Genomic DNA, 15,588 nt, shown 5'->3' with positions numbered 1-15,588 from the left:
CCTGAACCCTAACACCCTAACTTAAACCCAATTCTAACCCTAACCCTAAAACTCAAACAGTTCTTTGAAGGTGAGAGTGAGAGTGAATTTCCTCACTCTGTGGTCTTTACAAGTACGCACACACACATATATATATATATAGACTGCAACTTTTGTGTTTCATTTGAAGGGAAAAACTTTGAACTTTGAACATTTTGAAACTTGAAATGAGTTGCCGCAGGTCAATATCCGCACCCTTAGCCGTTCCATTGTAACTCGTATGTAAATAGGTGAACCGTGGTAGTACTGTGAACAAGAAGGGACTACGCTCTCTCTCAAGTAGCTTTGTCCGTGAAAACAAAACACAAAAAAAAAAGAAGTCGTTGCACAAAAGACGAGAAAGTTTGTTTGAAAATATCGTAACAAAGTCCAGTATATGCACATAATTCATCACTGTGGATAATGCAAAAAGAGAGACCGCTTCCTTTGCTCATGTCGACACTAACGACCCGCCTTCTTCCTTTCGAAACGACATTAAAGGCTCTGAGGTGCTACGAACCAAGTGGCATTTATGTTCTCTACATTCTTTCAAAGCAAATATAAGCTCCTTCTCATAACATTAGCGCTACAAGTAGTGTTAATTTGCCCATTTTTTGCAAAACACGGCATTTTAACACTACTAAAACGAAAGCTATGTACAACACAAACACTAAACTTACACAGTCTATGTTTCACTGTCAGGAGGGAGATTTTCACTATTTGGCCCAGAAGGAAACGAGATTTGAAGTTGGAACGCCAGTGCTGCCTTTGCTACATGGGCCAAATATTACAAAAGATTCTTCCAAAGTGAAAGTTTTCAGAAGGGAACATTTTTTCTTACGTTTTATATAGTTTGCTTTTGGCTTCTCAATATCAAAGAGCGTCACACCATGAATTGCCTTTCACGACGAGTCATATCCAAGTAACTTCCATTCTGCAAAAAAAACGACGACAAAACAAAGCAGAGTTGAAATTATTTGATTTCAGAAATTTGATCTTTGTTTGAGTAGTTTTTGAGATTTCAAGTTCAATGTCTCTTCTGTCGGCACGAATGAACTAAGGTCCAATTAATCTCTCACAATATCTAAAAATGTGGGTGTGAGCGGTCGGTACAATGAACACAACCCATTATAAGTAAATACGTCTCAACTACTCAAAGCTACGCAAAGTAAAGTTCTGAAAAGAAGTAATTTTGACTGTGTTCACTTCTCATCTTTCCTCATCTAACCCCTACCTCTGCATTTGTATTTCCCATTTTTCCATGTTTTTTTGTTTGTATACAAACTAACATCAGCGCTGTTGTTCTAAACTAAAGCTATACCTACTTTTTAAAAATGTATATGTTGCACACAAAAAAAACAAATCTTCCCTGCACGGTGCAAACTACTGTATGCATACACTCACTGTCATTTTGTGTCCTTTTAAAAAAAAAAACAGAAGAAAAAAAAAAGATCTTGTTCATTCATGTAATTTAGAGAGAACAGACCCACTTGTTTTTTATGTATTTTTCTGTAAAGCCTTAGTCCTCGTATTTTATTTTTGTAGATATGATTTAAAAGAAAAGGATGTATAAATTATTTTTCTTCTCCCTTTGTTTTTACAAATTGGTGAGATTGTTAGCTGCACAGAAGGAAAAAGAATTCATGTCAACGATTCATGTGTTTTGTGAAATTAAAAAAACGAACTGGATAAACAAAGTGAATTGTCTTGGTGTGAAGTTGGTGACATCTGGTGGCAAAAGCCGAGATTGTGTGTCCAGTCTTTGAAATTGTATTCACTGTGAACATTAGGATTTCAAAGAAGTTAAAATTGCTTGAATTTCCAAGCAATCTCCATCTCCAAGAAATATGAACCAATCATTATGCAACTCACTGCATGCTGCTCCTTTTCACTGGACCGGTGTGTGGTCATATGGGTTTTTGTGTTGATTGTGTTTGGTTTGTGTAGAATTTCATACAAAGTCATTATGTTAAAGCGAGCCAGCGTCTACAATGGAAATGAAACCGTATTTTTGAGCGACATGCTCTGGTTTTAGGGAGAACAGCTGCTGTTGGCCTTATTTTTGAAAGGCCGGACCGGAAGCGAAGTGCGCCTCTTCCGGAGAGAGTGGAGCCGGTGGAAAGCGACCCTCAGCGGGACACTGCGGCTCACTCAGGCGCAACAGACACGGATCAGGCGCGTGTCCTTTGTGTGACTCTGGATCTATGTGAAATCTGCGCCGAAAACAAGCGAAACAAAGCCGGGCTGAGTCCCACAGACCAGCGGAAACACGCGGGGCCGCCGCAGAGAAAGTGGGAAAGTGATCTGCGCTCGGAAGCGGTGGTCGGTCGGAAACGAAACGAATTGTTGCTCGCCTCTTTGTGTTGCAGCGTTTCCACTGGGGGAGAAAGGTAAGATGCATTTGCAACAGGCTTTACTGGAAATCTTCACTTCAGCGCGTTTGAAAACGTAGTAACAACTTTCACCTTTAGGCGACACTATGGCTACAGTCTGGTGATGTGTCTTTGTTTACAAGTGCGTGAGAATCTTCCACCGGGTTGGCACAACATTATCGATCAGCGATCATTTCACTTGTGTGTTCTCAGGATCGCTTTGTCAGTGCCGTGCACTGAGTTAACAGTCCCACTGATTTCAGATGTTGCGCTTTTACGCACGGTGCCAAACGCAGCGGTCCTTGGCTGTGCGTCGACTTGTTCTCTGAGGTCACACTCACACATGTGAGCTTAGTTGGCCATGGTCAACAGTTTGTTTGCACCACGCCTGTCTTTGTTTGCTGCACTGAGAGCTGTTGTTTCTTCGAACAAGTGTTTGGATACAAGTGCTTTCCTGCGCCTGGGAGTCAAAAGCGCACGTAAAACCTGAGATTTGTTTGTACATCGTAAAAGGGCCCAGATCCACGCTCAGTGAAGCTGCCACGCCTCGCTGGCCCAGTGCCACCCTCAGGCCTGGAGGCCCCGGGCCCCCGCCCCCACCGCGGGCCACACACAAACTACAATCCACATCTGTTTGAACAGGCTCTAAGCGCGTCGCAGCAGAAACAACATTTACGTGTTTGTAGATATTTACAACATGGCGGAAAAGCACATCTTTATTTAAACCCCGTTTCTCCCAGAGACTCTGGGTTTGTCTCTCTTACACAAAGCAACATTCAACCATAATTGTGTCGTGTGGGCAGCAAGAAATACAAGCTGGAACAAAAGACAAATGCTCACTAATGCAGTCAACTCACTTATTCAGAGGTACAGGGTTTGGCAAATACCCATAATCCTGCTGGTTTGTCCGCTCATCTCTCAAAGAAGCGCTCATAACAACTAATACCTGTGTTTTCATTGCAACTGTTTGTTTGTTTGGCTCCATTCTTAAATCCACGTCTAAACCAGCTTTAATTTCCTCCATGACCTGAGTTGCCTTAAACATTGGGCCTCGTCGGGGACTCACATCATGAAGCACAGAACTGATCCATGTATTGATTAGACACAGACTGACAGAGCAATAACCGAAGCTCTGTTTGATTGTTTTGTTCTGATTCATCTGTAAAAAAAAAAAAAAAAAAAAAGACATATCAGGGTCTGGTTGTTCTTGGAGACAGGCAGCAGTTCTAAGGGATGATTAAAATAGTTTCCAGATATTTTTGATCCCACTTGAGAATCCAGGTCTTTAGGTCAGTTCAAGTCCTATTTTTAATCAGGACAAGAGCTGGCTGTACTATTTCTGAACGGATAATTGGACCATTTCACTGTAACACCTCATGTTCACAGCAACTTTCCAAACACATTTCTTTGTGTATTGCTACTTGTCAGGGCCAGCGGCACAGTCTATTGTCTATAGCCATAAGTTACTCCAATTTAGGTCTCGTTATGACTCTTTTTGAACCCAGTTTAGTCCTGATTTGGTCTTAATCTGACCTGCAAAATGCCTTCAATCCTAATAGTGTCCTGATGAGTATTGAAAACATGGTCCTGTTTGCATACGGGCACTTACCTGTACTACATAACAGAAGCTTCTTTTTGCTTTAAACCTTATTAATCTCACAGTGAAAAAAAAATCACTTGTTTTTCAGTATAAATCAAAACTGGCAAGATATTTCTTTCTGCCATTGTTATTGAAGCTTGCTATCTGCACCTAACAACAGCTCGCCCTGTCCCGCTGAATCACATGAAAGCTATCAGTGAAGGTGTCTAACATGGAAAATGAACAGGGAACCAAATGGGAATCACGCGGAGGAAGCTTATTAAATTTGGAGCCATTAGCTGGGAAGAACCACGCTGAAACCATAAACTACGCTGCACGGTTTTTGCAGCACTTCTTGGCGGTGTTGGTTTGAGGGGGTGAAGTTGATTTCCTTGTTGCCCGTGGAAACAACCCCCTCCCCAGTTTTTTTTTCTCTCTCACCCGAAGGCTCCATTGTAGCGGCCAAGCCCGTTTCCCCGGAGACGACAGGGGACAGTTGGGGAATGCAGGGACTGGCATGGTGATAAATGCTCCAAAAATAAGTTCCCGCATAGCACTGTTTTTTTTTTTTTTTTTTTTTTTACATATCAGCAATTATTAACTAGTTTTCATGTTATATTTTAGCATTTCTATTGTTTTCTCTTTTTTTGATTGACATTTTTCACATTATTGTCAGTGGCAAAATGAGGATCATATTTGGAAAACTTTGTGACTCTTTATCATTCTAAAGACTATTGTTTGTGTACAATACCCCTTATTTTTCATTTCAACGATAAGTTTAATTTCAAATTCGTCTCAAATCATGGATGAGGTCAAGAGTTCAACTTAAAGCTACACCACGTAAGATTTCACCCAATAAACAAAAATGAAAGACAAGCATTTATTTGATGACAGATGTTTAAATAATTGAAAAATTCCTCAGAAATGTACAAACAAACATGTGCTTTTGCTCTGAGCGGCTCAGCTCTCCTAAGACATGACTGACACTTCACCAGGAGTGGGTACGTCTCCATCTCGTCTCCATGGAGATGTGACTAAAGTCTGCAGAATATTAAATTTGAATGAGAACCTAACGTTTCTTTGATTAAGCACTGCAGAAATAGCATTTTCTGAGCTGGTCATTCAGAGCATGTTTTGTACTGATGCCAATAGTATAGTCTAGAATGTTACGCGGTGTGCCTTTAAATTTTAAAGTGGACATGTCATGCATATGGAGCCTAAAAATAAACTAAAACACATTATTTTGGGTGCCTCAGCTTTGATATTTTATGTTTTATAATTTGAAAATATGTCTCTGTAAGAATAAAATGCAGGTTAAAGAGCTGGTGAAAAGCTTGACTGGGGCTCCTCCTACTGGCAGCTAAAGGAAAAGTGTTCTTTAAAAAAATGGCCGTAGGCTGCTCTGCTTTATGACGACGACACCAGGGGCTGCCGTTGCTGTAGTACCTCCATGTAGCCGCTAGTCTCCCATTGGAATGCATTGCGCTTTAGACATGTTAACACAACTTTAAAGCCTGATTTGTAATATTCTCTCGTACTAATGAGGGTCGGACCGTTAGCATTGGCTGCATGAACTACACGTTACGCAAGGGCGGAGTCTACAGTGAAGATCCCGCCGTTATGCCCTTTTTAGGAGCATGCTTCGTCAGAGCTGGGGAGGGGGACTCTGTAAATCCGCCATGATTTCCCCCTCGAGCAGTCGTAGTCATTGAGGCTAACGGGGAGGAGGGAGGAGTCGTCGTCTATTATTTTTTTACGGTCATCCTTCCAGGTTGGATATAGCGTGTGAGCATCTCCAGCAGTGCGTGATAAACACACTTCAAAATCAATAATGTTGGATTAAGGGCTTTAAATATGTGGAGGACAGTTTTTGGTTTGAACAATGACTGGGTGTAATCAGGAGGTACAGAACGAAGCGCTGACACCGTAGAAGAAGAAACGGCTAAATGTAACTGTTTTGTCCGAGGATTAACCCCAAACTGCGGGAACGCTGTGAAATACTACTCCAGGTCAGGGAAGGGGACAATGGTAAAACATGGTTTAAACCTCAAGAAAGTCAATTTTGCATGATATGGGAAACATATAAACAGTTGGTATTACGATGGCCATTTTGAACCAAATGTATTTCTGAAAAGTGCAAAAGCAGGTTGGCTGTGGCTGCACTTGCCTGTTTCCTGCTCACATTAGAGTCTTGTGAGCTGGAATACACGGTGCCATAATTGTCCTTTATTGGCTCTTGCGGATAAATCACTTGAGTTTTTGCCATTTAAAAAATCTCCTTCAAAGCGGAAGAAAGGGCCCCGCCAGGTCAAAGCCCCCACACTGGCACTTTCATACAGCTCACGGAGCCAGCCTTTCCCACAATGCTCCTCTCTTCTGGACGCTGTTCCTTGGATCGCTTCCTTTTTGTTACGGTTATGACAAATAATCCTTCAAGACTTTGCCCATTTTTCTTCATGCCAGCTCGTCTCCTTCATCCTTTTGAAACTGTATTTTGTTTCCCACTCGGCCTGTTGTTTTCAGATTCTAGACTGCGATGAGGTCATTCTCTCCGATGGGGGCAGGAGATCAGTATTCCTGCCTGTTTTGTAAGAAATATCAAAGGAAAATCCACAAACGTTCTATTATCAGACACATATATTACACTCCCTGGCCAAAACAAAGCTGCCACCTGGATTTAGCAAAGCAAATAGTAGTTAAGAGCCTTCTCTTGGATAATTACTGGATGAGCAATAATCCTTCAGGTAGCAAACATTATTAATCTAAACGGATGCAATCAGTACCTTCAAATATTTTAAACAAGTATGTGTAAAGTCACTTTCCGTGGTCCTGGGAAAGTTGGTCTGTTTGAGAACAGTTAAATCAGTGGAAACAAGCAAGAACAAGAAAACATCTTAGGATATAAACCCCCACCGGAAACGAGCAGTTTGGCTTTACCCAATAAAAAAAAAAAAAGCATAAAAACAGTGACCAAAACGAGGATGAAAACACCACAAAAATGTGACAAAAAACGACAAAAAAACGTGCCGGAAAAGAATCAAAGATACGATAAAACAGTCACGAAAATAAGACAAAAACACGCCAATAAAGCGACCCGAGTGACAAAAATGTGCCGTAAAAAAGCAATTTAAAAGGGACGAAAACGTACCGGAGAAGCATCAAAAATACAACAAAAAAGAGATGAAAAAGCAATAAAAAGGTGACAAAAACATGGCAGAAAAACATAAAAAAGTACAACAAAAAAGCGATGACAAAGCAACAACAAAGCCACAAAATTGAGGCAAATACACATTTAAAAAAGCGACAAAAAACACTCAAAAAATTGGACAATAACGCAGTGACGATGTACATTAAAAGACGATAGCAAAAATGTTTCTTGTCAATGAGGCATTACTGTTCTCCAGTTGAGAAGCTTTTAGATTTGGGTAAAGCCTAACTAAGAGGTTAAAGAAATTGGGTTATGGACCAGTCCAACAGGAAGAACTAATCATTGACTCTCTGATCATCTGTAGAAGATCTTGGTGGAGTTTGCCTGTTCTCTCCGGGTTTCCTCTGGGTTCCCCTGCCACTAATGAATGTACAACAGGAGAGGTTCCATCTGGAGCTGAGGCGTCTTTGATGGGACTCCGCTCACCTTAGCACACCCTGCCCCCCCATCTCTGCTACTATATTTTGTAGATTTGCCCATTGGCCTCAGCATTAGCCCCTCAGCCTCTCTGTAAGCTGGAGCACTTAAGCATCTTGGGTTCGAACACCACCTCACCTGTGATCTCCCCGCTCGTGTTTCGCAGGCCTCCAAGATAGATTCCCTCAGGACCAAAGTGGACCTGCTGCGGCTGCCCCTGGCCCTGTCTTCAAAGAGCCTGACTCCGGTGAAACCCCTGGGAGGCGGCTGGGACAAGGGCGGGGCAGGGGCAGCCGGGGCCCGAAAACCCCGCCCTCCGCTACTCTCCGACATGGACAACGACTCCACCTACTCGGGCTACTCCTATAAGTCGTCCCACTCGCGCAGCTCCAGGAAACACAGGTAATGGAGGAGGAAGGGGATGTGAGTCCTTAACAAGAATGTTCTAGGTTAAACATGAAGGACTAAAGGTTTGTGTTTTTCCAGAGAGCGGAGGGACAGACACCGCAGCTCCAAAAGTCGCGATGGCAGCAGTCGAGATAAGTCCGGTCTCCAGGCTCCGGGAGAACCACTGCTGGACGCCGAGTCCACCAGAGGAGACGAGAGGGTCAGTTCTCTCTATAAAGTTAGCATTTTTTTACCTCACAAGGTTAAATGATCTCTCCTTTTGAAAAGTGTAGAAAGAGAAACTTACCAAAATCTGAAGTCGTTGAACAGGAGCTTAATTTACTGACTTTGAATGGCAGATTTCTTTAAAAAGCAACATGAGACAGTACCTGTATTTTATGGGATTTATTATTATATTATGTTTTCTTTTTTTTATTGTTTTGTTTTTAGCGCAGATATGGACAGTGTCCTAAGCAAATGTTTGCAAGACCTAGAGTCGGTAGCCACCAACCTGTGCTCAAGTATGCCGATTATAAATGCCGATTGTACTTCCAGTAACTAACCAACAGCAGATAATACAGCAAAACATGATGATATAGCAAAAACAAACAGTACACCAAAGACATGACTCTATAACAACAACAAAGGGGTAATTTTTTAATGTGCTTGAGGCCGCTCTTAGAAAATCTAAACCATGAGCGACTAAAAATTGAACATTTTATACTCTTCACAGGGGGAGTTTCAGGAGGCCTGCCTACATTTTTTTTTTTCTCGGGCTAATCGATTATCGAATTATTTTACATATCGATGAATCGTTTTCTAGTAAACACAGTAGTACAGTTGTATTTTTGATAATAACCTACTTTGTTTTTGAAGTTCGGGTCTGTAGTGTTTTGTACATTGTACATTTCATAAATATTGGTCTGTGTCTCATCCAATCAGAGCAGAATTAGCGCCAAGAGCCTCCTACGAACATTCACTTTAAGTTTACTCCATCAATATGTCCTCAAGGGGACAAAGTTTGAAAAAGTTTGAAAAAATAAACTTTTAATACACCGTTAATCATAAAAAAGAATCTGTAGATCAGTAATCGTTAGTTGCAGCACTAGCTGAGTTACTCCGATACGAGGAGTGTGTGATGAACCACAGACTAGACAGAAATTAAAGGTCACTAAAAAAGCCCCTCACCACAAGGTCTATAAACTTTATGGTGCATCATTCTTATCTAGAATTTGATTATTCATCAAATTTACTTTTTAACATAAAAAATCAACAGAATATATCCAAATCAGATCAGTATAAAGAAAAGCAATAAACCTTATACTAAGCACCTATGGCCCCTCATGAGTTTTACAAAGCAAATGACATCAAACATCGGAACATACGTTTATGAAATATTGAAATACTGATATACTTTCCGCAGACATGATTATCATAATTTTTCCTGTAAGCAGAGCATTAAAAGACGATATCAGGAGTGAAAAGTGTGTTTGAGTTTAATGATTTATTTTTTGCTTCTTCTCTGCTCAGGATGATAACTGGGGGGAGACCACCACCGTCGTCACGGGGACGTCTGTGGACAGCGTGTCTCAGGAGGATCTGACCCGCATCACTAAAGACCTGGAGGACTCCACGCCTCTGCACTGCCGCCGCTACCTCGGCCTGACGCTCGCCGCTATTTTGGGCCTCTTCGCCTTCGTGACCCCCCTGGCTTTCCTGGCTCTGCCCCAGCTCCTGTGGCGGGACTCTCTGGACCCCTGTGGGACGCCTTGCGAGGGGCTGTACATTTCCCTGGCCTTTAAGCTCCTCATCCTCCTCATCTCAACGTGGGCCTTGTTTCTGCGACCGCCCCGCGCCTCTTTCCCGCGCTTTTTCGTCTACCGGTGTCTGCTCCTGGCGCTGGTCTTCCTCTTCGTCGCCTCCTACTGGTTGTTCTACGGCGTGCGGGTGCTGGAGCCCAAGGAGACGGACTACAGGGGCATTGTGGGATACGCCGCGTCGCTGGTGGATGCGCTGCTGTTCATTCAGTACCTGGCGCTAGTGCTGCTGGAAGTGCGCCACCTACGGACCGCGTTCTGCCTGAAAGTGGTGAGGTCCACGGACGGGGCCAGCCGCTTTTACAACGTGGGGCATCTCAGGTTAGTGAGATTTATAAAGCCAAATGTCTCATTCATTGGTCTTATCATTTTCCTTTTTGGTTCTATGCTTGTCATACACTCAAAATATACACAATAACAACAAAATGACATTGGAGTTCAACATGTGCTACACAATAATTACCAAATGACCATTATCCTGATATTAGGTGATGCAATATCCAAATCCCAAGAAGCAACAATAGGCTATACCACAAAATCACTCAAATTGTGACTGAGATTTACAAGTTTTTTGCAAACGCAACTTTAAAATGTGCGAAAGGTCAACGTTGATCATGCATTTTCTCATTTTCGACGCCTTTGAGTCCGGATTGTGTGTGGTGTCAGTTGTGGTTTTGATTAGGGATACCACGGTTCTAAATTATTCACGATTATTGTGAAAAGAAATATTGCGTTTTTAAGATTATTCACGAAAATGCTGAAAAATTCTGAAAACCTTTTACAGTACTGTCTAAATGTTCACCAAAAAGAAGCAAGAGATTATATGAATCTATCAGCTGATTCCCATGCGCTCGCACAGCTTCTCTTTAGTTTTTACTGGGACATAGCAATAACGCAACACAGGGTTCTTTTGGGACTCTTCCTTTGGATTATGGATATGCGATTATCATGAAAATGTATACGATTTGATTAGGGGGTGCTGAGGATGCCTTTTCTGTGTTTATTTCCTATGTATTAATATTGCCTGCAATACATAAACCATCCACCAGGGGCTGCTGCAGCACCCTCAGCACCCTGGGTTCCCACGGCCTTGACTTCTTGTGTTTTCTTCTACGGCTCATGAGACGTGACAGCGGCTCCTAAAATTCTTTAGATTAAATGACTGTCAACTTTTATAACCATATTAATTGTAAAAAAAACAGTTCATCTTGACATAATTCGTTTTTTATGCAATTTTATGAAAAGGTAAATCTTACTATGTTATTGAGTTGGATACTGTGTGTGATTTTGTATTTGGCTGGACTGGCAGAAGTGCAAATAATAATCCCATGGTTATTTATCAGTGTATCTTTATTCTTTAATCCAGTTGTTCTAAATCTTTCCACATCAAGAAGCAGAAGAAACTTTATTCATATACTGTAGCACCTTTCGTACTTCCTGATAAATGTATGACCTTCTTAGTACACATGCCACAATTTGAGAACTACTGCTACTTCCATGTGCGGGGGGGATTTACTCATAAGGGGGGTTTTACTTCTACATTATCGTCAAACTAAAGAAAAACCAAAAGGGATAGATGGCAGTCGCTAACTATGAAACTGCAGTGTTCCTTTTACATGGTTTCTAAACTCTTACTTAAGGAGCTAAAACAAACTCTACAATTCAGTAAATGGTGCTGTGCTATAGTCTCATGATACACAAGTTCCTACCCATTACCACATCCTTACCTAAAATAATAGTATTGATTACAACTATGTTAAAAAAAATGTAATCTTATACTTATACTCCCACAGCCGTGTTTTTGTACTCCTGACTGACTGCTATTGACTCTTTTTCTTTTTAGTGCTTATCACATTACACGCGTCTACAGTGTCAACCACTTCCTTTGCCTTTCTCAGCAGTGATGGATAGTTAACGTCTTTCCTCTAAAACTCTTATTTCCGGCAGCATTCAGCGAGCAGCGGCCTGGGTGTTAGACCACTACTACAGCGACTTCCCGGTTCACAACCCAGCCATTCTGAACCTGCCCAAGTCCATCTTGTCCAAAAAGACGTCAGCATTCAAGATCTACAGCCTGGGAGAAGGTATATGTGGATACAGCAAAGTATTGTGATGTGCTGCAGAAAGGCCCGTGGGGTTTGCTCACAGTGGCTTTGTGTTTATAATAAAGTCAATTCTCAATATCAATCAGCATTTACATCATCTTGCCTTTATTTGTGTACAGAAAACACCACTGGAAACTCCACAGGACAGTCCCGGGCCATGATCGCAGCTGCCGCCCGGAGACGAGACAATTCGCACAACGAGTATTACTACGAAGAGGCGGAGATGGAGCGCAGGGTCCGCAAACGCAAGGCCAGGTATGATCCGCTTTATTGGCTTCCTTTTTACAGTAAGAACATGCCCAGATGTGTTTGCGTTTGTGGAATTAAACATCCCCTCCTGGAACCTTAATGTGGGGGGCTCTGTTGTCGGAGGCTTTGTGCCCCTGGTAGGGTCTCCCATGGCAGGTCTTAGGTGACGGGTCAGACAGAAGCCTCTTATGAGAGACCAACAGGCCCGTTTAAGCATGAGGCCGTCCTTCTGTGGACCCACCACCTGCAGGAGGAGCCATAAGGGGCTGGTGCTATGTGATTTGGGCAACTCCAACAGCTGCCCCCACGACCCGGAAACGGACAAGTGGAAGAAAATGGATGGAATTAAACATTAAATCTGACCAGTATCGCCTCACCTTGTCATTCCTCCTCCCAGGCTGGTGGTGGCAGTAGAGGAGGCCTTCACGCACATCAAGCGTCACCAGGACGAGCCGGCCCCGTCCTCGCCCAAACACCCGCGGGAGGTGATGGACCCGCGGGAGGCGGCGCAGGCCATATTCGCCCCCATGGCCCGCGCCATGCAGAAGTACCTCCGGGCCACGAGGCAGCAGTCGTACCACACCATGGAGAGCATCATCAACCACCTGCAGTTCTGCATCACACACAACATGACGCCAAAGGTACTGCACTGACACGAGACTCTACAGCAATTGAGGTGTTTTGTCTTCGAATAAAAGCAACGTATTTGACTCAAAAAGGGAAGCATCAGCACTTTCTAGTAACTTTATTTGTTTTGTATGTTCATTGCTGAAGACATTTGCAAATATTCATTGTTTGTAAATAATATAAATCAGGTTAAGTCCAGTGTTAGTATTGTTGACTACTTATTGACTCATATTTCTTGTCAAAGCAATAACTTAAAGGAGTACATGATTATTAAAACTATGACTAAAATGCCCTGATATTTTTGTCGACCTTTATAAACTAAGAGACATTGAACTTCAGTGACACCGTCTGAAAGCGCCTCATATCAAACAGATGTGCTTTGTCCATGTGGAAACAAATAGGATTATATTTAAAAACAAAAATGTTAAAGGACTAGATGCAAGTTGGTCATTTTATACTCACTACTGCCACCTCAGGTCATGCGCGTAACTGCAGTCTCTGTATTAAGTTCGGGCATGACGGCACTTCGGACCGAATTAACAACTTTTTGAGTGACAGTGCAGGATTGTGGTGAACAGTTCTGGGCTCATTCTACACATTAGGACATTACTGGAACATGTCGGGGATGAAAATACATAATTTTAACATTTTTAAACTCCGTATAGTCCCTTTAAGAGGAATTAGTTTTAGATTTAGTTGACTACAACTAACCCAGTTTGGCATTACACTACAAAACGACAGAAAGAGAGGAAAACACATCAGAAACAATTCCGAAATGTGACAAAATGCGGCAAAAGAGCGACAAAAACGTGATGGGAAAGCAACAATAACAAAGCGACAAAAACACAACTAAAGAGTGATGAAAAATCATCAAGAAAGCCATGAAAGAGTGACAATAATGCGATGGAAAAAGTGACCAAAACACGACAAACAAAAAAAGTTTCATTCAGTTTTGTAGGTCTTGGCTTTCAAATGAGGCGTTGCACTGGCCTATTGGCTGTAAGCTCCAGTCGAGAATCTTTTGGATTTGGGTAAAACCGAACTGGGAGAAAATGTTAGGGTAAGAGGTTAACAGACTAAAGCTAATTTAAGATATGTTGTCAAAATGAACACTTGTATAGGTGTATTAATGTTTATTTACCTGTTTTCGTAGGCCTTCCTGGAACGCTACTTAGCCCTGGGTCCCACCCTGCAGTACCTGGACCACGGTAGGGGGCGCCAGTGGACGTTGGTGAGCGAGGAGCCCGTCACCTCCGCACTGCGCCAGGGCCTGGTTTTCTCCTTAAAGCGCCCCGATTTCTCCCTGGTCGTGAACGTGACGCCGTTGCCCTTCCTGGCTCTGGGCGAGGAGTTTGTGGACCCCAAAAGTCACAAGTTCGTCATGAAGCTTCAGTCTGAGACGTCCGTGTAAGGAGCGTGGGCAGAAAAGAAGAAGAAGAAGAAGAAACTGGACAATTAGTCACACACTCCTGAGTCTGCAATGGGATATTTTTGTAAACGTTGGTCAACTTTTTTGAGCTGCTTGACTCATTGAGGTGTGGCGAAATCTCAATAACACAAAAAAAAAAAAAAGACAGAAATGGACTCGTAAGCTGCTTTGTATGATATGACTTCACTGTAACACTCAAGGGCTACAATCATGTTTTTTAATAATAATGGCTATGGAGCTCAGATGTCCCACCCTACTCAAACTCCACTCGGTCCAAAAGAGAGATTCCCATTTATTTTTCCCACATAAGTTCCAGAAAAATCAAATATTAAGAGTTAGAAGGCGCCATGGAGGCTAATCAGCGATGTGGTGACTTCTGACCATTGATTACTTTGCTTAAGTATGGCCATAAGGTAATGTTTAACTGAGTAGCATCCATTTTCTTTTAAACTCATTGCTTGACCGGATTTCCACTGGGTATGAAAGAAGATGTGAAATGATTTGTGCCAAAATCCAGACCTTAAATGGGCTAGATGGAAGTTGGTCATTTTATACTCACTACTGCCACCTCAGGTCATATATGTAACTGCACCTTCTATATTAAGCTCGTGCTTGACGGCAATTTGGACCCGAAGTAACAATTTTTTGAGTGACAGTGCAGGATTTTAGAGGCAGTTGTGGTGAATAGGTTCATTCTACACATTAGGACATGGCTGGAACATGAAGGGGGGATGCCTAATTTTAACATTTTAAAACTCTGTATAATCCCTTTAAAAGTCTCTTAACCCGTACCTGAACCGAGCACATTTTCTCCAGTTTGGATTTACCCAAGTCTAGCATTTTCTTGGGGGAAAAAAACAACAACATAAAAATAGAAACAAAAAATGAGATTAAAACAAGAACGAAGATGCGACAGAAACGAGACAAAAAAAGCAATGTCAAAAACAAAACAAAAAGACAAAGAAAGAGGAAAAAAAAGTTGCAATCATTTTTATCGAGAAGCTTTTAGATTTAGGTAAAGCTGAACTAGAGAAAATGCCTTTGGTTAAAGGAACAGGCCACCGTTTTTCCATACTGAGATATGCTCTTACCTGAGCTTAGACGAGTTGAGGCAAGAGGTTAAAAATGATTAAAAGCGTGACTTCATTTTTTAAACGGGGGTGTATTCTGCAGAATTGCCCTTTTAGAACTTGTCACCGCGTTACAAAGGCGTTCTCTCATCCAAAACGTACTCAGAGCTGTGTTTCGACCCGATGACACATCTTTAAGTAATCAGTTGCTTTTCTCAGCCCTGTGGCGGCAGTTTCTAAAAAGCTCCTCCTGAGGTGTTACGAATCCGGATCTACAGGGGTGTAGAAGGCCGCAGTGCAACCTCATTTT

At 42.2% G+C, this 15,588-nt stretch overlaps 1 protein-coding gene across 1 annotated transcript; it reads left to right on the top strand.

Annotated features, from left to right (window-relative positions):
• The first annotated feature begins 2,108 nt into the window (after window positions 1-2,108).
• LOC306980910 (vang-like protein 2) lies at window positions 2,109-14,725 on the top strand. Its single transcript, XM_079580451.1, has 8 exons — window positions 2,109-2,408; window positions 7,761-7,996; window positions 8,081-8,201; window positions 9,512-10,119; window positions 11,746-11,882; window positions 12,023-12,158; window positions 12,550-12,793; window positions 13,933-14,725. Exons 2-8 carry the CDS (start codon window positions 7,926-7,928, stop codon window positions 14,188-14,190), a joined length of 1,575 nt encoding a protein of 524 aa, XP_079436577.1. The 5' UTR covers window positions 2,109-2,408; window positions 7,761-7,925; the 3' UTR covers window positions 14,191-14,725.
• The last annotated feature ends 863 nt before the right edge of the window (window positions 14,726-15,588 follow it).

Source organism: Gobius niger, assembly GCF_951799975.1.
Source record: "Gobius niger genome assembly, chromosome: 21".
In the NCBI taxonomy this organism is placed as follows: Eukaryota; Metazoa; Chordata; class Actinopteri; order Gobiiformes; family Gobiidae; genus Gobius; species Gobius niger.
This window is presented reverse-complemented; position numbering and strand designations above follow the sequence as displayed.

Bases quoted from the DNA above. Each gene is read 5' to 3' on its own strand.
- LOC306980910 (XM_079580451.1), top strand. From the start codon at position 7,926: ATGGACAACGACTCCACCTACTCGGGCTACTCCTATAAGTCGTCCCAC. The intron at 8,202-9,511 runs GTCAGTTCTCTC...TTCTCTGCTCAG, and splicing joins CCACCAGAGGAGACGAGAGG to GATGATAACTGGGGGGAGAC. The intron at 11,883-12,022 runs GTATATGTGGAT...ATTTGTGTACAG, and splicing joins GATCTACAGCCTGGGAGAAG to AAAACACCACTGGAAACTCC.